The 25,238-nt window shown below is 48.4% G+C and overlaps 1 protein-coding gene across 3 annotated transcripts in view; it reads left to right on the top strand.

The window, feature by feature from the left end:
- The window catches only part of LOC135210980 (NADPH:adrenodoxin oxidoreductase, mitochondrial-like), a 150,472-nt gene that overhangs the window by 112,676 nt on the left and 12,558 nt on the right, over positions 1-25,238 (top strand). For all 3 annotated transcript variants that reach the window (XM_064243976.1, XM_064243975.1, XM_064243974.1), the window contains exons 4-6: positions 11,507-11,777; positions 19,613-19,739; positions 21,324-21,444. In XM_064243976.1, the coding sequence (XP_064100046.1) occupies positions 11,507-11,777; positions 19,613-19,739; positions 21,324-21,444 (519 nt within the window). The remainder of the gene's footprint in view (positions 1-11,506; positions 11,778-19,612; positions 19,740-21,323; positions 21,445-25,238) is intronic.

Below are 25,238 nucleotides of genomic sequence, written 5' to 3' on the forward strand. Positions count from 1 at the left end.
GGTTTGCTGAAAAAGAGATCAGTTTATGGATCCCTTTTGTCGAAAGCTGTTTCTCCTAGCCAGAGGACCGCGTTATTGTTCGCCCCTCTGTCGGACCATTTGTTTCCTTCTCAGTTGGTGAGAGATATATCTCGTCACTAACTGAGAGGCGACACAAGACCTCCTTGTTCAGACTTCAAAGAAGAGTCGCCCTGTAGTGCAACGAGTAAGAAGGACTCTCGTCCTCCTCAGCAGCCCTTTCGTGGAGGTGCAACGGCTCGTCCCCCTTCCAGAAAGAAGAGCTCTGATAAGAGAGGAAGGTCTTCCTTCAGGCCCTTCAAGAAAGGAAAGTGACTTGATGATCCTCCAAGCACCAGTAGGCGCCAGACTCCTGACCTTTGCCAGGAGCCTGGGCACAGAGAGGAGCCGACTCTTGGTCGGTTTCAGTTCTAAAGAAAGGATACATCACCCTTCGAAGACAGTCCTCCCCTAACCTCTACTCCTCGGGAACTGTCAGCGAGGTACAGAGACCCTGTAATGAAAAATACTCTCCTTCAAATGGTGGATCAAATGTGGGAAAAGGAGGCCATCGAACTTGTACAGGATCCACTCTCCCCGGGATTTTACAATCGCCTTTTCCTAGTACCAAAGGCTTCGGGGGGGTGGAGACCAGTACTGGACGTAAGCGCGCTGAACCGCTTTGTTCAGAAGGAGAAGTTCCGAATGGAAACGTCCGCCTCGGTGATGTCAGCACTACGTCCAGGAGATTGGATGGTCTCTCTGGACTTACAAGACGCATATTTCCACGTTCCCATTCACCACTCGTCAAAGAAATATCTTCGATTCATGATAGGAGGCAAGATTTTTCAGTTCAGGGCTCTGTGTTTCGGCCTGTCTACAACTCCACAGGTCTTCACCAACCTGATGGCGAATGTAGCGAAATGGCTTCACCTAGAGGGAATAAACATCTCCCTCTACTTAGACGACTGGCTGATCAGGGCCAAGTCGGAGAAATAGTGCTTGGAGGACCTGTTGATAACACGGAATATGGTAGAATCTCTGGGATTACTCGTGAACCTCGAGAAGTCGCAACTGATCCCCAGCCAGAACTTGGTCTATCTGGGGATTTAGATGGATTCTCGGGGTTTTCGGGTATTTCCTTCGCAAGAGAGAATCACTCAAGGTTTGTCAAGAATCTCAAGCTTCTTAGAGAGAGAACGCAGTTCAGCGAGGGATTATTTGAGCCTTTTAGGGACTCTGTCCTCGCTAGAAAAGTTCTTCTCTCTGGGGAGGCTTCACCTTCGCCCTCTTCAGTTTTCCTGAAAGAGGTGTGGGAAGATGGGACAACTCTCAGACACTTTCCCGATTCCACAGGAGGTGAAAAATCACTTAAAGTGGTGGATCCTTCCTCTAAAGAAGAACGAAGGCGTGTCACTTGCCCTGTAGAACCTCAACCAAGTGTTATTTTCCGACGCTTCGGAGTCGGGATGGGGAGCGACGCTAGGAGCAAGGGAGGTGTCGGGCACCTGGACAAAGGAGCAGGTGTCCTGGCACATCAATTGCAAAGAGCTAGTAGCCATACACCTGGCCTTAAGATTCTTCGAGAAGGTAGTCAGAGGCGGGGTGGTTCAGATAAACTCGGACAACACCACGGCTCTGGCTTACATACGCAAGCAAGGAGGGACTCATTCATTCTCCCTCTATCAACTAACAAAAGATCTATTAACCTGGACAGAGGAAAGGGGTATAATTTTCCTCACAAGATTTGTGCAAGGGATAAGGAATGTGAGAGCGGACAGGCTAAGCAGGAGGAATCAGGTCCTTCCCACAGAGTGGACTCTACACACAGAAGTGTGCCGGAGTCTGTGGTCCCTGTGGGGGAGACCTCACATAGACCTGTTTGCTACGTTCCTCTCCAAAAGAGTAGAGATCTTTTGCTCTCTAGTGGAAGATCCAAGAACCTTTGCAATCGACGCGTTTCTCCTGGATTGGTCGGGCCTAGACGCCTACGCCTTTCCCCCATTCAAGATCCTGGGGGAAGTACTCAGGAAATTCGTGGCTTCAAAGGGCACAAAGTTGACCCTCATAGCCCCATTTTGGCCAGCCCAGGAATGGTTCACGGAGGTACTGGAGTGGATAGTGGACTTCCCCAGATCTCTGCCAAGCAGAACAGATCTACTCAGACAACCCCACTTCGAGAGGTTTCATCACAACCTCCCCGGTCTCGCTCTGACTGCCTTTCGACTATCGAAAGACTTGTCAGAGCGAGGGGATTTTCTCGCAAGGCTGCAGGCGCTATCGCTAGAGCCCGCAGATCTTCAACGAGAAGAGTCATACCCAACTCGAATTGGGAAGTCTTTAGGAGGTGGTGTAAGAATAAGAAGCTGTCCTCCTCCAGTACCTCTATAGTTAACATTGCCGATTTCCTCCTTTTTCTTAGAGAGGAATCGCACCTTTCTGTGTCTACAATCAAAGGATACAGGAGTATGCTGTCTTCAGTATTCAGGAATCGAGGGCTAGAGATGGCAGAGAACAAGGATCTCCACGATTTGATTCGGTCCTTTGAGACTTCGAAATCAGCGTCTCCGAGAACACCTAGCTGGAATCTGGACGTGGTCCTGAAATTCCTTGCCTCGGACAAATTCGAGCCTCTACATCTGGCTTCCTTCCGCGACGTCACTAGGAAATGTTTACTCCTGTTGTCTCTCGTGACGGCCAAGAGGACGAGCGAATTGCACGCTCTGGACTCCAAAGTGGGGTTTAAAGGAGATGCGGCTATCTGTTCGTTCCAGACATTATTTCTGGCGAAAAACGAAAACCCATCAAAACCTTGGCCCAGAAGCTTTGAGGTAAAAGGCCTATCTAACCTCGTAGGCAGAGAGATAGAGAGGTCTCTCTGTCCAGTTAGAGCTCTTAAATTTTATTTAGAGAAAAAGAAGCAGATGGGAGGCTGTCAACAAGGTCTTTGGTGTGCTGTGAAGAACCCCAAAAGACTCACTTGTTCCTAAAAAACGGGCCGTTGGCCTTCTTTGTGAGAAGCGTGATTACTGATGCGCACAAGAACTGCCCGGATGAATCCTTCGGTCTTCTAAAGGTTAAGACTCATGAGGTAAGGGCAGTAGCAATGTCCCTGGCGTTTCAAAAGAATATGTCTCTCAGGAATATCATTGAGACTACATATTGGAGATGCAATTCAGTGTTTGCGTCTCATTACCTGAAGGATGTGAAAGTGACCTATGAGAAATGCTTCTCTCTCGGTCCATTTGTATCAGCAGATACTTCTGGGACTTGGAGCAAAGACTGATCCTTAAAATATTTTATCTTAAATGTACATAAACCCTCTTGTCAGATATGTGCTTGGTTTCCTATTAGCAAGCGTACTGATGTCGCATGGGCAGCTGGTGTCATTGCTGGTAGGGGACCAGGGGTATGTATGGCTAGTAGGGGGGTACAAATTTTTTTTTTTTTTTTTTTTTTTTTGTGTGTTTTGTTATAAATGAACGTGTATTTATGTTTCGAGTTTTTGGTTGTTTGTAAGGAGTTTGGGGGATAACTCCTTGCAATTTTAGAACTAACATGGATGTTAGGATCAGGTGATCGGGATCAGTGTTGTGCTCCTTGAACAAGGTGTATTGTCATGTTAGTGGAATAGCACCCAATGACAAAGGCCTTTAGGCTCTGCCGAGTAAGTGGATAAGACCCCCATTGGCAGACCCACAAGACTCCTTAGCCTAGATCAATATCTTGCTGAGGCTCTTGAGGCGAAGCAGACTCCTGGGCAGTAGCCACGAAGTCTTCCGCCTAATCAGGTAGGAACCAAGGTTTATTAATACCTACAACATATGCTGTTTACCTGTCTATTTCAGTAGTTATCTGTCTCTTACCCACCACCAAATGGGTGCTAATCAGCTAGTATATATCTGGCAGGGAAGTTGAATGTATAAAAATGATATTGTCATGATACAATAAAGTTTTATACATACTTACCTGACAGATATATACGATTAATGGCCCACCCAGCCTCCCCGCAGGAGACAGGTGGAAGAGAAGAAATCTGATTAGAAAACAGGAATGGTTCCTAGTCCTGCCGCCCAGGGCAGGGCGGTAGATCACCTGACCTACCGGTAGCGTGTGCCGCGAAATTTGAATTTCTGTCGGGGACGACGGAGTCTATAGCTAAGTATATATCTGTCAGGTAAGTATGTATAAAACTTTATTGTATCATGACAATATCATTTTTCCTTATTATACAAACCTGAGGTCCTTTACACATAGTCTCACCTCATGCCACCCCTCACTCTGTTTTTCCTGGGCCTAGAGCAAAGTGGATCTTCACCTCCCAGTCGCGCGGTGGGCGGACTGTCGGACAAGCAGTTAACTACCGAACTCCCTTGTTTGAAGCTTACGACCGGTTCCAGCTGCCGCAAGTTACATTCTTATTGTAAAGGACCTCAGGTTTGTATAGTTAGGAAAAATACAATTTCATACATTCAACTTCCCTGTCAGATATATACTTAGTTACAGACTCCCTCGTCCCCGACAGAAATTCAAATTTCGCGGCACACACTACAGGTAGGTCAGGTGATCTACCGGCCTGCCGCTGGGTGGCAGGAATAGGAACCATTACCGTTCTTGAACCAGATTTTCTCTGTCGGCGGGGCTGGTAACATCGTTTGCTAGTTCCTCCTGACTTTACATTTCGAATTTCATCGACGTTGATCTTTTGGACTGCTATTTGGTGACGTATTGGATCTCTGGCTTGGCATACGCTTTTGTGGACTGTTTTTGATTTTGGATTTGGATTTTTCTCAGAATGTCTGATATTTCGTTTTCGTTCAGAGTGTGTGTGAATGAAAATTATGTGAGACTAAAGCTTTGGTAGATCCTCACACTACTTGTAAGAATTGTAGAGGGAATGTATGCTCACAATTGAATACATGCGAAGAATGCAAGAATTTAAATGAGGAGGAATGGAAGATACTTGATTCTTATTTGAGAAAGTTGGAAAGGGATAGGGCTAGAAAAGCCTCTTCCAAGAGTGTGAGTAGGTCGGTCTCTAACGAGCCAGTTAGTAGTCGCTTGCCTATCTCTAATCTAAATGTTTCCTCCCATACAGCTTTACCTTCTCAATTATCCGACTCGGCAAGTTCAACATCGGAAATTGCAAGTCTGAAAGCTTCACTTTTGGAGATGGAGCGTAAATTAAAGGAATTGGAAGGTAAGCATAGTGAAAGTGTTCCCAGTGAAGTGGAGGGTGCGTCTGATCGGCTCTGCCTCGCTCCCAGGTCTAGACCTCTTCCAAGCTCCCAAGCCCAGAGGAGAAGGAATGTCGAAAGCCGCAGGGAGGTTTCAGAGAATCCCCACCGGTCAGGCGTCCCCTCGGCAGATTCTGTAGTTGCGTCCCAGACTGCCAAGGATAGTCGTTGGAAAGACGTCCTAAAACAGTGCTTTTCTTCTTCTGATTCGTCTTCAAAGAAAGGATGGAGTTCGGACAGACTATCGAGACCTTCGAAGAGATCGTGGAGGTCTCCAGTTTTCGACTCTAGCCCGGAAGAATTTCCGGAAGAATATCCTCCGGAAAAGAAGAGAAAGGAGGTATTTTCAGCAGAAGGTACTTCCCCTTTATCGGAATTAGAAAAAGAAGATGCAGCTACGAAGATTTTGGAGCAAATGCAGAAACAAATATTTTCATTCGTAGGAGTTCTGAAGAAGGATCCTCCTAGAAGAAAGGATATTCCTTCCAATAAAAAGATCCCGTCCGATGGAAGTCTCTGAGAGCTCGGACGAGGCGCCTGCCAGCAGTCTGGCACCAGCCAGGCGCCAGGCTCCTGTCAGGCGCAAAGCGCCTACAAGGCGAGAGGATTTTCATGAATGGCGAGAAGAGCCTGAAACTCCTACTAGACGAAAAGCGCCTGAGGTGCCTGGATCGAGGCGCAAAGCGCCTGAAACTTCTGAAATGAGACACAAAGCACCTGAGGCGCCTGAAACGAGGCGCAAAGCGCCTGAAGCGAGGCGCAAAGCTCCTGAAGCGCCTGAAACGAGGCGCCTGAAAGGAGACGCAAAGCGCCTGAAGCTCCTGTAATGAGGCGCGAAGCGCCTGAAACCAGGCGCAAAGCGCCTGAAGCGCCTGATGCTAGGCGTAAAGAGCCTGAGACTCCTGCCAAGCGCCGGGCGCCTGAATCTCATTTCAGGCGCCTCACTCCTGAAGCGCCTAATATCCATCAAGTGTCAATCAGGCGCAAGGACTTAACCAAACTACAGGAGCCAGGCTTCAGGCGCTATGAATCAGAAGCTTTATCGGAGTTTGAGGTGGACTTAGAGGCTCCTCTTTGGGATTTTTCTCAGGATCAGTTTTCACCTGACAGGGTCTCTAGATTGTCCGCAGAGGCGGCCCCAGTAGCCCTTGTCAGGATGGGCCTGATTCTGCGAAAATGGAAAGACATTCGAGGCCTTCTCCTGATAGGGACGGGAGTTGTCGCACAGGCGGCCGTCTTCCTTGTCAGGAGGGTCTTAGTGTAATCAAAGGCAAAGGGCAACATCGGCCTTCACCTGGCAGGGACTCAAGATGTCGCACAGGCGACCGTAGCCCTTGTCAGGTTGCAGTCGGTGTTGCTACGAGCCCTTCACCTTCCCGAGAGAGGAGTCCTCCTCCAGTTGCGCACTCATCTCCAATTATAACTCCTCATGATTTAGAAGATGTCTCGGACTCGGAAGAAAATAAGGGGGCAGGTCTTTCAGACTATAAGACCTTGACAGCCCTCTTATTAAAAGAATTCGGAGAGTCTCTGAGCCCTGCTGCCCCTCCTTCTCCTCGGTCTTTATTTTCGAGTACGAAAACTGCAAAGTCTTCCTCCTTTTTGAAGATGCAACCGACCATCTCAATGAAGAGGGCTTTGCAGTCTTTTGGAAATTGGCTTAAAACCAGGGAGGAGGCGGGGAAGACTGTGTTTACCTGTCCCCCTTCCAGACTATCGGGGAGGAGAGGGATTTGGTACAACACGGGAGAATTGATGGGACTTACTCTTCCCTCCTCTGCTGAAGCGGACTTCTCAACCTTGGTGGACTCGGCAAGAAGACACGCTCTTCCATCGGCCAAAACGAACTGGACAATGTCTGAAACGGACCATCTCCTCAAGGGAATATTCCATGTCTTGGAAGTTTTTAACTTCCTAGACTGGTCCCTTGGGGCTTTGGCCAAGAAGACGCAAGACCCTCAGTTTTTGAACCAGAAGTCTTGCATAGTGTGCTCGCCTGTATGGACAAGGCGGTGCATGATGGATCGGCTGAAGTGGCATCCCTTTTCGGGGCAGGAATACTGAAGAAGAGGTCTGTCTAGTCTATAGTTCATTCTTAACTAAGGCAGTCTCTCCAGTGCAGAGGGCTTCTCTTTTATACGCCCCTCTGTCTAAGCAGTTGTTTCCTTCTCAGTTAGTGAGGGATATTTCCCACACACTTACTGAGAAGGCAACACAAGATTTGCTGGTGCAATCGGCAAAGAAGCCAAGACCAGCCGTTCCTGTCACGAAGAGGGAGCCAAGAACTGCCCAACAGCCCTTTCGAGGCAGCTCTTCAAGCCGAGCCCCGAGGAAGAGAGGAACTGCCCAAACCAGCCCTTTCGAGCCGCTCTTCAAGCCGATTCCCCGAGGAAGAGTGGAGGGGAAAGAAGAGGAAGATCTTCCATTAGAGTCCCGAGGAAGAATCCAAAATGAGGTTCCAGTCCTCCAAGCACCAGTAGGGGCCAGGCTTCTGAAATTTTCAGAAGCATGGGTCTTGAGAAAAGCAGATTCTTGGTCCCTACAAGTACTCAAGAAAGGATACCTCATCCCCTTCAAGAACAGACCTCCATTGACGACGACACCGAGGGAGCTGTCAGCAAGGTACAAAGATCCTGTAAAAAGAGATGCCCTACTCGGTTTAGTACAGCAAATGTTGGAGAAGGAGGCCATTGAGGAAGTACAGAATCCTCACTCCCGGGGTTTTTACAATCGCCTCTTTTTAGTGCCGAAAGCCTCGGGAGGTTGGAGGCCAGTCCTGGACGTGAGTGCATTGAACCGCTTCGTGGAGAAGACAAAGTTCTCCATGGAGACTTCCAACTCGGTCCTTGCTGCTCTGCGTCCAGGAGATTGGATGGTCTCCCTCGACCTTCAGGACGCTTACTTTCACGTCCCCCTGCATCATTCATCGAGGAAATATCTCCGATTCATGGTGCAGGGAAGGATTTATCAATTCAGGGCTTTGTGCTTCGGCCTCTCGATGGCTCCTCAGGTGTTTACGGCGTTGATGAGGAACGTAGCAAGATGGCTACATCTGAAGGGGGTGAGAATATTGCTTTACTTGGACGACTGGCTCATAAGAGCACAGTCAAAACAACAGTGTTTGGAGGACTTGGAGATAACTCTGGAGTTAGTCAGATCTCTCGGATTGCTCGTGAACCTCGGGAAGTCTCAAACGATCCCCAGCCAGAACATTGTCTATCTGGGGATTCGGATGGATTCTCGGGGTTTTCGAGCATATCCATCCCAAGAATGGATTACGAGAGGGTTGGAAAAGATATCGGCCTTCCTAGAGAAAGAACGAAGTTCAGCGAGGGAATGGCTCAGTCTTCTGGGCACCCTTTCGTCACTAGAGCAGTTCGTTTCTCTGGGGAGGCTGCACATGAGACCCTTGCAGTTCCATCTAAGGAGAAGTTGGAACAGAAAGACAGGAGAGCTGACAGATACCTTTCCCATAGATGAAAGCATCAAGAACCACTTACGATGGTGGTTAGAACCTCTTAAGAAAGAACGAGGGAGTGTCCTTGCCTCTGCAGAACCCTCACCTAGTGTTGTTCTCCGACGCCTCGGAAACGGGATGGGGAGCAACACTAGGGATGAAGGAAGTGTCAGGCAGCTGGACGAAAGAACAGAAGACCTGGCATATAAATGCGAAAGAGCTCATAGCCATTCATTTGGCCCTGAGACATTTCGAGAACGAAGTCAGAGGCGTGGTGGTCCAAGTCAACTCGGACAACACCACGGCTCTGGCATATATAAGAAAACAGGGGGGGACACACTCATTCTCCCTTTACGAGCTGGCAAGGGATCTATTGGTCTGGACGGAGGAACGAAAGATAGTGCTCCTGACGAGATTCGTTCAAGGAGAGGGAGAAATATAAGGGCAGACAGATTGAGCAGAAAGAACCAGGTCCTTCCAACAGAATGGACCCTTCATTCAGAAGTCTGCCAGCAACTATGGTCTCTTTGGGGGAAGCCTCAAGTAGACCTGTTTGCAACGTTCCTCTCCAGAAGGATGGAGAACTTCTGCTCGTTGGGGGAGAATCCCAGAGCCCTGTTAGTCGATGCCATGCTCATGGATTGGACGGGCATAGATGCATATGCTTTTCCCCCATTCAAGATACTGGGGGAGGTAATAAGAAAGTTCGTCTCCTCGGAAGGAATGAGGATGACGTTGATCGCTCCCTATTGGCCTGCAAGAGAATGATTCACAGAGGTACAGGAATGGACGGTGGACTTCCCCAGATCTCTTCCCGAAAGGACAGATCTGCTCAAACAGCCCCACTTCGAGAGGTACCACAAAAACATCCACGCTCTCGCTCTGACTGCCTTTCGACTATCAAAAGACTGGTCAGAGCGAGAGCCTTTTCTCGCAAAGCTGCAAAAGCAATTGCGAGAGCAAGGAGGTCCTCAACCATGCGGATATACCAATCGAAGTGGGAAGTTTTCCGTAGATGGTGCAAGGCGAAGAAGCTGTCCTCCTCCGATACCTCTGTGACCGAAATTGCTGATTTCCTTCTATATTTGCGGGAGGAATCTCAATTAGCAGTTTCAACTATTAAAGGTTATAAGAGCATGTTGTCTGCTGTGTTCAGGAACAGGGGCCTGAACATAGAGAATAACAAAGATCTTCATGATTTAATTCTATCATTTGAGACAGCTAAATCAAGATCTTCACTCACCCCTAGTTGGAACCTAGATGTGGTTCTCAGATATCTCACATCAGAGAAATTCGAGCCTCCTGGTAAAGCGTCTTTCAGAGACATCACAAGAAAATGCATTTTTCTGATAGCTCTCGCTACTGCAAAAAGAGTAGGTGAATTGCAAGCTCTAGACTCGAGAGTGGGCTTTAAGGGAGACTCGGCAGCATTATCTTTCAGACCTTTGTTTTTAGCGAAAAACGAAAATCCCTCAAGACCTTGGCCTAGAAGTTTTGAAGTAAAAGGGCTTTCTCAATTGGTGGGAAAGGAAATTGAAAGAGCATTATGCCCTGTTAGAGCATTGAAGTTTTACCTGCAAAAGAAGAAACAGTTGCAAGGTTGCAATCAGAGCCTCTGGTGTGCGGTTAAGGACCCGAAAAGACCAATGTCTAAGAATGCATTAGCCTTTTTTGTCAGAAATGTAATAACTGAAGCTCACATGAGGTGTAACAGTGATTCATTTACGACATTAAGGGTTATAGCGCACGAGGTACGTGCAGTTGCTACATCGTTATCGTTCAATAAGAACATGTCGATGAAAAACATCTTAGCAGCCACGTATTGGAGGTGCAACTCGGTGTTTGCCTCACATTATTTATAAGATGTAAGAGTAACATACGAGAAATGCTTCTCTCTGGGTCCGTATGTATCAGCGGATACAGTGCTGGGTAAAGGAGATAAGACTGATCCTTAAATTTTTTTTTTATCCTTATATTTTGTATAGTTTGATTTCAAAATGTTTTGGCGTTGAGTTTTTAAGGTTGTATGAAAGGTGTTTGGGGGATAACTCCTTTCAATTGTAAATACTAATCCACGGTTAGGATCGGGTGATCGGGATCAGTGTTGTACTCCTTTGTATGCCATTAGGCATAGGTATATTGTCATGTAAGTGGATAGGACCCCAGTGACAATTGCCATCAGGTTCTGTCAAGTAAGTGGATAAGACCCCATTGACAGTCCTCTCAAGAGTTCTCAGCCATAGGTCACACCCTCACTGAAGCTTTTGAGGCGGAGCAGACTTCTAAGCAGTAGCTATGAAATCTTCCGCCAAAACAGGTAGGAACCAGGGTATTGTTAATTAACTTTTATTACCTACAACGTATGTTGTTTACCTGTCTAATCAGTAACTAGCTGTCTCTTACCCTCCGCCAAAGGTGCCAATCAGCTAAGTATATATCTGACAGGGAAGTTGAATGTATGAAAATGATATTGTTATTGTACAATAAAGTTTCATACATACTTACTTGGCAGATATATACGATTAAATGGCCCACCCAGCCTCCCCTCAGGAGACAGGTGGAAGAGAAAATCTGGTTCAAGAACGGTAATGGTTCCTATTCCTGCCACCCAGCGGCAGGCCGGTAGATCACCTGACCTACCTGTAGTGTGTGCCGCGAAATTTGAATCTCTGTCGGGGACGACGGAGTCTATAGCTAAGTATATATCTGCCAGGTAAGTATGTATGAAACTTTATTGTACAATAACAATATCATTTTTCAACCAATTGTTATTTTTATCATAATGATATCTATGTTTTGATTTTGTTTTTTTCAGATTAAATAAATCACTCAATGATTCAAAAGTAAATATTGTGGAAGATCCTTCTTCACAAAATGTCACGCTTGATGATATATCCAGTACGGAAGATGTTCACCAGGTTATCAGTGAATATAAAAAGACTGGTATCTCCAAAGGTTTTGAGCGGATATTTGGATTGCTTTCCAAGGAGGGGGATTTTACAGCAAAGATGACCTGGATAATTGGAATGACAGAATGTGTAAAATTGCTCGATAGGAAAGCAGATAAAATTGTTATAACATTTATGGTAAGTTTTAGAAGTGTTCTCAACCTTGTTTTTAAGAACTTATTTTTTCTAGTCTCTCTCTTTGTACTGAAATGGTTTTTCATGAATGAACAGTGTTTTTTATTTGGACTAATACAACTCTTAGTTATGTCACAGTTGTAGAACGTAATTGCCAGACTAGTGGAGTAACAGTTTGTAGATGGTACAGGTCAAATTATATCAATTTAAAATTAAAATAATACAAATTTTATGTATAAAAGCATGAAAACTTACATAATATTTAAAAAATTAAACACTCTTCTGTTGGGTTTGTCAAGAATTTATCAAATGTTGCATGTCTGTGAAAAAAATCACGTATGCCAATTAGTTATTTCCTAATGAAAAGTTCACATGCTTGTGAATTTGCACAGCTAAAACTGTGTAAGATATAGGTATTACTGTAAATAGCTCAAGAAAAGCAGCCATTAACCAAATTTCATATTTTGTTAGATACAGTATAAATTCGATGTCTAGTCATTCATGTTCATGCTTGTGATAGTAAGATCAAGGGAATATTGTTGTTGTTTGTTCCGATATGTATACAAACCCTCGGTCTAGCGGCAGCTGAACCGGTCGTAAGCTTCAAACAAGGGGGTTCGGTGGTTAACTACTTGTCCAGCAGTTGGTGGTCAGCTCGACTGCGAGGAGAGGAGTCACTTTGCTTTCGGCCACGCTAGTGGATGGACGTGCTGCTCGTCTCTCTGCTCGCTTCGGTCGTATGCTCTGTTTTCTTCACTTCGTGAAGGCTGTTTATCTTTCCCTTTTACTCAGTGTGAATGTACAAAGCCTGCCTAAGTACGTATCTGTGTTTTGTATTTCATTCTCAGTGAATATTGCAAGTGAATATGGATTCCCAAGAGCCAGAAAGACCCCCTCGCCCCCCCCATCAGCCGCAGATTGTGCCCTGGTGTGGAGGGCCGTAAGTGTGGGGCCTTCCGATCATCTGTTAAGGTTGATCCTCATGAATTTTGTATTCGGTGTAGAGGGCGAGAATGCTCTCGCACCGAGACGTGATATTTGTGTATTTTGGTCGGAGGAGCAGTGGGAGCGCTATGGGGGGAGGAAGAAGCCGCGTAAGCCGGCCAAGGAGCTGTCGGAGGGTTCTCCGGCTATGCCCTTGGCTATGGACACGTCCTCCTCTTTTTCTCCCTCCATCTCACCTCCCTCGTATGGCTTCTTCCCCTTCAGGGGAGGTTTCTCACTCCTTCTCCTCTCTCAATCAGTCGAGCGTGGAGGGGGGGCCGAGATACCCCGACATCCAGTTGTATTCAGGGTCCTCCGTTCGCTTGGGGGGTGGGAACTGACCCCCCCCCCCCCCCAACAACATCAACAACAACAACCTCGCCCGACCTTTCCTTTCTCAGACCTGCTTGCCAAGGGGGACGATCTTGGACGGGCCTGGTACTCGCTGGGGCTGCAAGGGACACTGACGGTTGAGGGGCTGCTGAGTCACCTGGCAAGAGGGGCCATGCCGGTAACACATGGCCCGACCACCACGACTACCATGACGGTGTCCACGTCGGGCTACGCTGCTCCGCCGCACCTGATGTACACTCAGCACATGGCCACAGTGACCCCGACAGCTGCTGTGCAGGCGCCGCTGCCGGAGTTTACAATGCCCGCTGTGACGCCGTCACCTGGTTTTGCCGCTCCTGCTGCAGCCCCGGACTTCCGGTGTCCCAAGAGCTCTCTTCTGGACCTGCCTCCTGTGCAGAGGATGCTGCCGGTTCCTGCCCCGCCTCCTATTCCTGAGTATGCTGCTGCTCCAGTCCCGGTACCAGTTCCTGCCGCCATCGTTCCTGCCTGTGGTGTTGCTGCTCCCACCCCAGGTCCTTCCGGACAGGTGCAATCGGGCCCTGTTGCTTCGGCAACTGCCCCGTCTCTGTCCTGGATGGAAGACCTGACAGTGGTGCTGAGGAAGCTGACAAAGAAGAAGAGGAGGAGGAGGAAGGTGTCGTCATCGTCTTCGTCGTCATCATCTGCCGCCGCTTCCCCTTCAACTTCTAAGGCCCCACAGCCGAAGAAGAAGAACGTTGCCTCCTCCCCCCCTAAGAAGGTTCGCTCTGAGACTTCTAAGGGTCCGTCCCACTCCGGTGGGACGTTTGGGACTTCCGCCGGTCCACCTGTTCCTTTGGGAACGGGGTCCGCCTCTCCTTCCTCAAGGAAGAAGAAGACGGGGACCGGAGGAGTGCCGGCTAACACCGGTACCTCCTCGCCTGGCGCCAGAGGTTCTGCCTCGACGCCAGGTACTGTCTCGGCCTCTCGTTCACGAAAGTCACCGAGTGTACGGTCACCTGCGGGTGACTGTACAGCCAAGACCCAGGCAACCGAGTCCGCTTGGCGCCAGGATCCAGGCACGGAGTGGAAGACTGGCGGGGGTCGCTCAGGCGACTCTCACCAGACCAGCGATCGCTCTCGCGGCGATACACTGGTACCCAGGGTTGACGCGACAGTCCCAGACCGCTCGTGGGCTGAGGCGAGGAAGCGGTCCCCTCGGTTGCCTAAACCAGCCTCGGCTGTTCCAACAGGCCTCGCTCCCACCGCGACAGCGGACTCTGCAGGTCCCCTGACCACTGCTCCTACTGGGACCGGGCGGAGAGGGGGACCAGCAGCAGCTCTTCTGACGCTTGGGAACGTCGCCACTGTTCTCGGTCCAGCCGCTCGACCAGGCCTGCAGCTCAATCGCCACCGCGGGTTGGCGATCGCCTGCAGCCCCCTCAGCACACCGGTTTTGCCGGTGGGCACGGGGGGAGCGTCAGGTCTGCCTCTCCGATCCCTTCAACTTCCTCGAGCTTCACCGGGAAGAGCGAGGCAATGATCCCGCCACGACGCCCTACGAACCTGGCACGGTCCTCGGACCAACCAGATCGTACGCACAAGTGGCAGGAGGAGACCAGGAGGGGTCTGTCTTGGTTCCTCCTGTGGAAGGAGGAGGGTCTCGGGAGGCATTCTTGTTGGACGGGCTTGACAGTCTGTCTCCACAGGATGCAGTCACTCCTGAGATCCAGAGGTCATTCGCGGAGGTTATTGCGCTGATTCGTCAGCACAACGACCTCGGGGAAGGATCGCCGCTCCCACCTTCCAAGCCCACATCGGGCTTGGAGTCATTCTGGGGACCTAAGAAGGAACCCAGGACGACGGTGGGTCTGCCGTGATCAGCCTTGGCTGACAGCGTACTGAGCCAAGTGGACGCTCTTGTCTCCGGACAGGAGGGTTCGCTTCGGTCCGGTAGGTCTGCCAAGCTCCTTCCCCCACCTCTACCGCGACAAAGGCGCTTCTACGTGCCTTCAAAGGACCCTCTGCCGCCCAAACAGGTTAACCCGGAGCTAGCTAGGCTAACTCCAGGGGTGTCTCTGCCGCAGCTCCTGTCGGAGAACCTTTGGTTCTCACAGCAAGAGGTACTTGCCATGGAATCTACCGCAATGGCCGCATTCCAAGCAGTCTCCTGTATCGACCTGTGGTCTCTCATAGTATCAAAAGCCTAAACCTCCTTAGGGAACATCATTCCTGAAGGGGACCCGGCTTTTGTGAGACTGTGCCAGTCTGGAGGTAGGGCCATTGCCTACCTGGCCCACCAGACGGCTAACCTGTGGGCCAACCTGGTTCTCCGGCGTAGAGACGCTGTTCTCACCCGAGTGACCAGAGCGGCTGGGCGTGAGGCGGCTCTGGGTCTTTGCGACGGAACGGTGCGGAGTTCTTCGTCTCTCTTCCCCAGAGAGATGGTGGACACTGCAGTGGAACAGCGGCGCACTGACGACAGTGACCGTCTTGTCTACCAGGCAGTCTCCAAGGTGTCTGGGCAACCTCGGACGACTGCGGCTAAGCCCAAGAGTTTAGCTAGCGCTTCCTCTGCGGCCAAGACGGTCGCCTTGTCGAAGCCGAGAGGAATGACTCATGCCTTCGACTTCTGCTGTAAGGAGTGACCGCAACCAGCCCTCCTCCCAGTCCTTCTCTCGAGGAGGATCTGGGAAGAAGAAGTCGAAGAGAGAAGGGAAACGCTAGGGACGGCGTTCCCCTCAAATGCTGCCGGAAGTGGAGGGGTGCCTAGCAAGCCATTGGGCAACATGGCAGCGCTATGGTGCGGAGACCTGGATAGTAAACGTCCTACGGGAGGGATATCTACTACCCTTCAAGTCTTGGCCACCCCTCACCTCCAACCCGGTCCATTTGCAAACCTACGTTCCTGGCTCGACCAAGGACGTGATGCTTCGGCAGGAAGTAGAAGCCATGCTGAGCCAACGTGCTGTGGAGATCGTACAGGATCAGTCGACTCTTCCTGGTGGAGAAGTCCTTGGTGTGCTGGCGCCCGGTGATAGATCTCTCGCCCTTGAACCAATTTGTTCGCCAAACTCGGCTCACGATGGAAACAGCACGCTCAGTGCTCGATTCCATCAGGGAGAACGACTTCATGCTTTCGGTAGATCTGAAGGACGCGTATTTCCAGATACCCATCCCTCAATCCTCCAGGAAGTACCTCCGCTTCATCTTCGACAGGACAGTGTACCAATTCAGGGCACTTTGTTTCGGTCTCTCTACCGCCCCACAGGTGTTCACGCTGGTGTCGGGTTGGGCCCATTCGGTAGGGATACATCTCCTGAGGTATCTTGACAATTGGTTAGTCCTGGCGAGCTCCCGCTCGCAGTTGCCGCAGGACAAAGATTGACTCCTCGAATTCTGCCGTGATCTGGGGATCGTAGTGAATTACGAGAAGTCAGACCTCGAGCCCAAGCAGAGGATGAAGTACCTGGGCATGCTGATCGACATGGTAGCAGGGCGAGTCTTCCCCGCAGATTTGCGGATCAGCAGGTTCAGGGAGGCAGCAAGGCAGTTCTTGCCTCTACAGGAGCAACCAGCTCAGCAGTGGCAGGTTGTGATCGGTCACCTGTCGTCTCTCAAGAAGCTAGTCCCTCACAGGCGTCTTCACCTGCGGTCTCTTCAGTGGAGACTAAAGGAGTGTTGGTCACAGGCAAGGGACCCTCCCTTCTTCCCCGTGTCCCTCACGGAGGAGGTGAGACAGGACCTAGCCTGGTGGCTGGATGACGGGAACCTTGTAAGAGGAGTGCTTTGCTTTCCCCCCCCCCCCCCCCCACCCCCCCCCCCCCCCCACCCCACCCCACCCCGGGAGATGTTGCTGTTCTCAGACGCATTGACCGAGGGATGGGGCACACACCTGGAGGAGTTGCTGACTGCAGGCGTGTGGGACCATCGCGACAAGCACCTTCACATCAATGTCCTGGAGCTCAAGGCAGCGTTCCTCGCTCTCCAAGAGTGGTGGGACACTCGGTGGTGTTGATGAGCGACAACACCATGGTAGTGGTGTACGTCAACAAGCAGGGGGGCCTATTGTCCCTCCCACTACACCAGTTGACGTTGCAGGTGCACGAGTGGGCCGCGGCACACTCAGCAGAGCTGTCGGCCCGCTGCATTCCAGGCAAGAGGAATGTGGTAGCCGACAAGCTCAGCCATCGGTATCAGGTGATAGGAACCGAATGGTCCCTTCATCCAGACTTGGCAGAAAGGCTCTTCAACCTGTGGGGGTGTCCAGTCGTGGATCTGTTCGCCACCCGGCACAACAGAAAACTCCAGGTTTTCTACTCGGTTGTGCCGGACCCATGGGCAGCTGCAGAGGACGCTCTTCAACATCCGCGGGACAACTTCTTCGTGTACGCCTTTCCCCTGTTCTGTCTGATTCGCGAAGTGATCACCGTGAACCTTTGGATGATCCTGGTGGTACCCGGACCTGCTGGCTCTGCTTGCCGAAGCACCGAGAGAGATTCCCCCCCTGGCACAACCTCCTGTGCCAGCCACATGTAGAGCGTTACCACCAGTCGGTCGAGTTCCTGTGTCTTCACGGCTGGCTGTTATCCACCATCTCTTGTGAGCGAGAGGCTTTTCTCGCAGCGCAGCAACAGAGATGGCTGGATACCTCAGACAGTCCTCTGCAGCTGTGTACCAGGGGAAGTGGTCCGTCTTCTGTGGTTGGTGTCGTGGACGGGGTCTCTCTCTTCTCAGAGCCACTGTTCAGCAGGTAGCGGATTTCCTCATCTTCCTTCACTGAGAGAAGCTTCTCTCCGTCTCTGCAGTTAAAGGATACAGAGCTGCCCTGGCCCTAGTTCTTAAACTGCGAGGTGTAGATATCTCCTCTTCTTTCGAGAGGTCTTGCCCACCCAGGGAACTCAGCCCCCCGGGGTGGGATGTGACTCTCGTCCTTAGGAGTTTGACTCGCAGACCCTTCAAGCCACTCCGAGAGTCGTCAAACAGGGATCTGACCCTCAAGACCCTCTTCCTGCTGGCCCTGGCATCGGCGAAGAGAGTAGGGGAACTTCATGGTCTTTCCTTCGACGTCAAGCATTCCAGGGGATGGGGATCCGTGACGTTCCCGAACTTCGTAGCGAAGACTCAGAATCCTTCGGTCCCTGACGACCGGTTTGAGTCCTTCACGATCCCCTCCCTGAAGGATTTCACCGATAATGATACGGATGAAATGCTGCTTTGCCCTGTGAGGGCGCTACGGCGCCATCTGAAGAGAACTCGGCACCTCAGGCCTGAGTGTCGACGCCTCTTCGTTAGCACCGTGGTTACCAAGAAAGAAGTTTCCAAGAACACTCTTTCTTTCTGGCTGCGTGAGGTGATCAGGAGGGCGTACGAGACAGCTGGTAGCGAAGACACCCGTACCCTTCGTCCGAGAGCCCACGAAGTCAGAGGTATTGTATTGGTCCAACCCTTGCGTTCCGCAAGAACTTCTCCCTGGTACTGGTTCTGAAGGCAGGGGTTTGGGCCAACCAGACCACCTTCACTTCATTCTACCTTCGGGATATCGCCCACAGGTCCTCCTATAGGTCCTCGGACACTTTTTCCTTGGGACCTGTGGTGGCTGCTCAACAAGTTGTGTAGTCTACCCAGCAACCAAGCGGACAGAACAGCATCGCATCCTTGTGTGACTGCATGAATGGACGAGTGAAAGAGAGTGTGACTGGCTTTTCTTCCTCCTTCGTTCTTCTCCTCTACCAGTGGGCAGAGGGCCGCGGTCGTCACTACGCTGAACAGGAGTCCAATGCAGGTAAGCTACACAACCGAGCTCCATTCTATCCCTTTCAGTAGGGATAGGAGTGTTTATCCACCATTCCCTGACAAGGGGGGGAGAGTGGAAGCCAACAAGAGACAAACCCTGACTTTATTTTGGCTCTTGAAGTAGAACTAGTTCTTGCCTTTTGCTATTTATAAGAGGTACGCTATCCTCCCTTATAAATCTGGTCCAGAAGTCTGGCCACTGATCCTGCGGTGCACACCCCGATCAGCTGGTCAGAGGCTAGGATCCCTCCCTCTGCTCTTATGACCAGGGAGGGAATCCAAGGTAGGACGAACACCAGTCTGTTCATAAGACTCAGATTCCACCCACCAAGAAGTGAGTCTTCCTATTGTTAAAGGACCGAGGGTTTGTATACGTATCGGAACAAATAAAAATTTGTCGGAAATTGTATTTTTCCTAACTATACAAACCTGAGGTCCTTTACATATAGTCCCACCTCATGCCACCCCTCACTCTGCGTTTCCTGGGCCTAAAGCAAAGTGACTCCTCTCCTTGCAGTCGAACTGACCGCCAACTGCCGGAAAAGTAGTTAACTACCGAACCCCCTTGTTCGAAGCTTACGACTGGTTCAGCTGCCGCCAAGTACCTTCCTATTATTAAAGGACCGAGGGTTTGTATAGTTAGGAAAAATACAATTTCCGACAAATTGTTATTTTACCAGTTTGTTGTCTCTTTCAGTGTTAACACTTTGGTATACATCATTTGATACTAATATATTTTCTTTCAGAAAATGTCCTTGTTCTCATGTCAAGAACTGGCTAATGCCACCTACAATTTCATTGGTACTCTACTTGCCCAGCACAATTATTATGCACATCATGTTCTGAAGATCCTGTTCCAACACTTAGTACCACGTAAGTCTTGTATCATTTCAATCTTTGTTGAAGGCTAGAATGAGTTTTCAAGTGATGTAAAAACCATTTTTTGCTTTATCCTTTCCAATATGGTGTGTTAGGTAAGGAATAAGTTCTCATTATAATAAAAATATCTAGTCTTTCTTGGTTAAGCATCCATCCCCACCACTGAAGAATCTCAGTGATGAACTGAGTAGATGTATTATGTATTTATTGCACACGAGCAGTGTACACATTCCTGTCCTTCAGTTTAGCTACATTCTGTTTTATTTTTCATCTTACAGATATTTTCCCTGTTAACAATAGAGATAAATATTATTATGGAATATGAAACTACAGTATAAATTTTCAGTTTTATATTATTTTACATATATAAACCATTAATGCTAATGCAGGATAGGCTAGTGCAAATTAGAAAAGGTATGATAATGTTGCTTATTGTACAGTTTTATTGTTTACACTTTTATTTGTGAACACAGTCATATGCCCTTACCAAACTAATTTATTCTATAAGAAATAATGGATTTATCTATTTCAGACCCCCACAAATACAGCAAATAAAAGCATTTTAACTCAAATTTAACAAGCCTGATATGTGGAAATCATAAAGAAGACATAAAAAAAAGTAAATTTGTTCTCACTTTACCTGTAATTGGGAGAGTTAATTGCCTGTTGTTAGATGGTGAAAAAGTGAAGCTGGGGTTATTAATTGGAAGGGGAGTTGCAACAAGCAACTATCATCTGGGGTTGTTTTGTTTTGTCAGCTCGTTTCTGCTGGTTTATTCTTGAGAGTCGGTTTCTCACTAAATATCTTTCCAGGGATGTTTGATTTTGCATGCTTTTTGAAATGTTCAAAGAGAGACAGTGTTGCCATTCAGCTGGTTTATAACACCGTTATTTAGTTTTGCCAGGGTGATTTTCAAGAAAAGTTTGGATTTTCCCCTCCCTCCTCATTTTGCACACATTTCTTTTATTATAGTACTAGGGTCAACTTCCATTCTCTCAACATAATTTGAAGAGCAATACCACAACTCTTGTTTGTTGCTACTCCCTCAGAAGGTCCTGCAGTTCATGGGTGAGCTCTGAATTTTGCTTCTCCATTATCCTTATATATCATCATCACTGACCAAGCCTATGTTGGCCAGAAACACAATATCCTCCTCAACAGGCTCAGCTTTGCTGGCATCTCTAGCCTCCTTTGGAGTAATGATGATGTGCTGATGGTAGTTACTTTGCAATAGAATTGCAAAAATCATGCAAAGGCATAGGAGTCAGTTTAGCAAAGATGATCACTGAATAAGACTTGCACAAAGACTGAACCCTTCCTTTTGTTTCAGCTGGGAACTACACACAGTTAATGCACCTAGTCCCATACATGTTTTAGCTGATAGCTGATTGTCTTTGTCCAAAATTTCATTAATGAGGTGAACTTTTCCTTCAGCAAACGTCCTTAAACAGAATTGTCCATTAGTGGAGATGTCCATTAATTGAGGTATGACTTTACAGTAGCAATTATTTGTTAAGACCCATAAGGTCAATGGCCAGAAGTATTAATTTTATTAATGTTTTTGGATGTTTCAACAGAAATTGAAGAAGAGCATCAAGATGACATGCTTGTTACTGGTGGATGTATTAGCAAAGAGGAAGCTGCTGTTTACAACCGAGTTATTTCTGCCATCATAATGATAAATTCTGACATTCCAATGTAAGTAGAAGAGCTTTATGTCCTGCGTTAACCTTTCTGCCATATCTGTAGATAGAAATATATATGCAACATGTTCTTGTTTGCATGGTGTTGTAGTAACAGAGAATGGATTTTTTCAAATATCTATTAGTCTTAATTTACCTACAAACAGTCACCAAGTGACCCTGAAGCAGTCTTCTCTGAGAGAATTGGTATGGTAATCTAACAATACATACACCTCCTGGACCTACTAGTATATATCACTCACTTCCCTTATATTTCATAAAGCTGAGAGATTCGTGGGAAGAGAGTTATGAAAACTTTCATCATAATCCATTAAAAATACATTTCACTTAAGCAATTGCTGAAGTTCCTTGAGTGTTTGTTATGCTGTACATGGGACTGTTATGAGTTGGGTACTAGAGATTAACAGGGATTATCTCAAATTTAAAGAGGAGCTTTTACTTTTTGAGTGTCTTCAGGTTTAGCATAGAATCTACATTTGCCACAGAAGGAAGAAGTATTTACTGATAACTGTAGAAAGCTTCATCTATTGCTACCATTAATGAAAATTTTCCAGATGTGTAAAATGAAGAATCTCTAAACTTTTCACCTATGAGTCTACATGTGGCCTACTACAGCCACCAGTCTGTATGGTTATAAATTCAACCATGGGTGCTTGATAGCAATGTGAGTTGCCACCACCAGGTACCTGCACTTCAAATAGTATTACTAGACATTCACAGTATGTTTAAAACCAACATAAGCATTGAAAGCCTGCTAATTTCATCACCATTGAATCTTATCTTCTACGCTTTGCCGTCTGATGACCTGGCTTGCATATAAGAGTTTATATTTGCATCATACTGTGGATGGGAGTAGTCTTGAATTGGTGTGTCTGTGGATTATTCTTGGTTCTATGTAGGTAGTCAAATAGCCTTCACATGACAAAGTAGAAGTCCCACTTGTACAGTCTTACAGTGTACAGACAAGGAATGACAAAGGATACTGTGGTACACCTTTGGCTACTATTTGTTGGATCTTTGCTCTTAAGTCAAATGCAAACAACATTTATACCAATGTGCAATCTCTAGTATGCTTTACCTTTCCAGATAGTGTTTAAATCTCAGTGACCGATCTTAAAGATATAAAGGCCAGAGAAGAAAACCATCTTTATGTGAGATGCAGTAATATTGCTTCTTGAAGTGGTTCATTTAGGTATTTGATAAGACATGACCAGAGAAAGGTTTTGGAAATGCTGAATGAATTTTTGTCACTGAAGAACCTACATGTATGCCTTGAAACTCAAACACTTTTGAAAGGATAGACCTATCACCTTTGATAGCAAAGACAGACATGGAGGAAAATAAGAAACCCTGCAATCACTGGAATAGTGGAAATGACTAGACCAATGCATCATTCACTGCATGTGCTGTAAAATTGGCTACACTTATTTTGGTAGAAGTTGGCCAAAGGGATGCTATCATGATTATCGTCAAATTTTTAGAAACTCAAATTTGTTCATGCCACTTACCTGACAGATATATATATAGCTGTATTTTCTGACGTCCGACAGAAATTTCAAAACTCGCGGCACACGCAGTGGGCGGCCAGGTGGTAGTACCCATTCCCGCCGCTGGGAGGCGGATATCAGGAACCATTCCCATTTTCTATTCATATTTTTTTCTGTCGCCGGTCGGTAAACATCTGTTTACAGACCTCTGCTCAGGATTTTTTGGAAATTGACTCGCGTTTAAGTATCTGATTGATTTTTTTGGTATTGAATTGGATTGTTGAATTGGCATGCGCGATAGTGGACCGTTTTTTGATTTTGGATTGACTTTTCTCTATAAGATATGTCTGGATCAAGTGTTGTGAGTTTCAGAGTGTGTGTGAGGGCTGATTGTAAGGTGAGGCTACCGAAAGCATCGGTAGACCCCCACCCACAAGTATGTGATGATGAAGTTGTAGGGGGCTTAATTGTTTGATTGATCATCGGTGCAATGAATGTGAGAAATTGACTGATGATGAATGGAGAGTATATGAGTCCTATCGCCTTAAATTGGAGCGCGATAGGATCAGGAGGTCTTCCTCAAGGAGTGGTTCTTTCAAAGGTAAGACTAACATCTCTCCTGCACTAACACCTGTAGTGTTTACAACCCCTAAACCTGTGTTGCCTTCGGGCTCTGATTCTGCTGTCGGGAGAAGCGAATGCTCTCTCTATGATTTTGGAGTCTCTTCGCACTCTGGAGACCAAAGTGAAAGCCTTAGAAACTGGCTCGGTGCAAGTGTGTGATCGTGCCCCCAGTGTTGTGGAGGGGGCGTCAGATCGGCCCCATAATGCCTCTAGGCCTAGACCTCTATCAGACTCCCAAGACCCAGGGAGGAGGTATGTCGAAAGCCGCAAGAGGGTTTACGGGGGCTTTCCCACCGATCTGGCGTCCCTTCGGCAGACCATGTAGCAAAGACCCAGGCTGCCAAGGACCGTGCACGAGCACGCGTCCTGAAAGAGTGCTTCTCGTCCTCCCGAAAAGCGTCCTCCCGCGCAAGGGTGGAGCGCTCGGAGAGACTCTCGTCCGTTAAAGAGGACGTTTCTTGCGGAGGACGCTTCACGTCCTCTTTCGGGCCGCTTTCGTCGGAAGACGCTTATGATGTCTTTCCGCCTCAGAAGAGAGGTAGGATTTCCTCCGATGAGGACGCTAGGTTGCAGTGCACAGGCGCGTATACCTGAGAAACAGGTAGCTGTACCTGTGAGAAGGAAGGAGGCGTCCCCTCGCCCCTCGTCTTCTCACAGGATCAGTCCTGCTTCCTCTGCTCATTCTTCCCCGACGAAGAATATTCTTTTGTCCCTTCAGGACCAGCTATCCTCGCTTATGGCTCAGAGGACTCGCCCAGCAGCAGTCGAGCCTAAGCGAAGGAAAAGGACCTTAGACTGCCTGTCGAAGAGGACTAAGCAGTCTCCTTCGCCTTCTCCTACTTCGTCTCGTTCGCCGATCGCTTCTCCTTCGGCGATTCGCCGATCTCGTCCGTCCGCTAGAAGGACGTTACGTCAGGACGCTTTTGAGGAGGACGCTCTGTACGAGGACGTTCGGCAGGACGTTGGGCAAGACGCTCGTTCAGGACGCTTGTCAAGACGCTCGTCAGGGACGCTTGGCAAGACGCTAAGCAGGACGTTCGTCCAGGACGCTTGGGCAGGACGATAGGCAAGACGTTCGTCAGGACGCTCGCCAGGGTTCGTAGACAAGGACGCTCGGCAGGACGCTCACCAGGACGCTAGACAGGACGCTTGGCAGGAAGCTCGCCAGGACGTTCAGACCTCCTTTCAAAGGACGTTTTTGGGGATTCTGATCAAGAAGTCTTTCCCCCAGACGAGCTAGTTTCTTACGTGCACAGGCACGTATACCAGCGAAGAAATGTAAGGACGCGTTCTCGAGCAGGTGAGACTGCTGCGGAAGGCGCTGAGGAGACTCTCGTCCTCTCAGGACGCTCTACCGTCAACGAGCAGTAAGCGTCATAAAGAAGACCAGCCGTATTAAGGCTGCATCTATCAAGGATAGGGGTCCTTTGATAAAGCCAAGACCCGCCATTAGGACGCCTTCTCCTGACAGACGGTCTCCTCTTCCGTTTAGAGAAGAAGGAGAGCTAAGTAATTCTGCCGAATCGGCTGAAGAGGAACCTTCTACAGCCCCTTCTATCTCGGACTATAAGGTCCTCGTACGACTCTTGCGGTCTTTGTTTGAAGATAAATTTCAGCCCGCAGCTCCCAAGTCTCCTCCTTCGCAGTTTTCCTCATCTAAAACTGGGAAAACCCCGGA

This window comes from Macrobrachium nipponense, chromosome 4 (assembly GCF_015104395.2).
Source record: "Macrobrachium nipponense isolate FS-2020 chromosome 4, ASM1510439v2, whole genome shotgun sequence".
NCBI lineage: Eukaryota > Metazoa > Arthropoda > Malacostraca > Decapoda > Palaemonidae > Macrobrachium > Macrobrachium nipponense.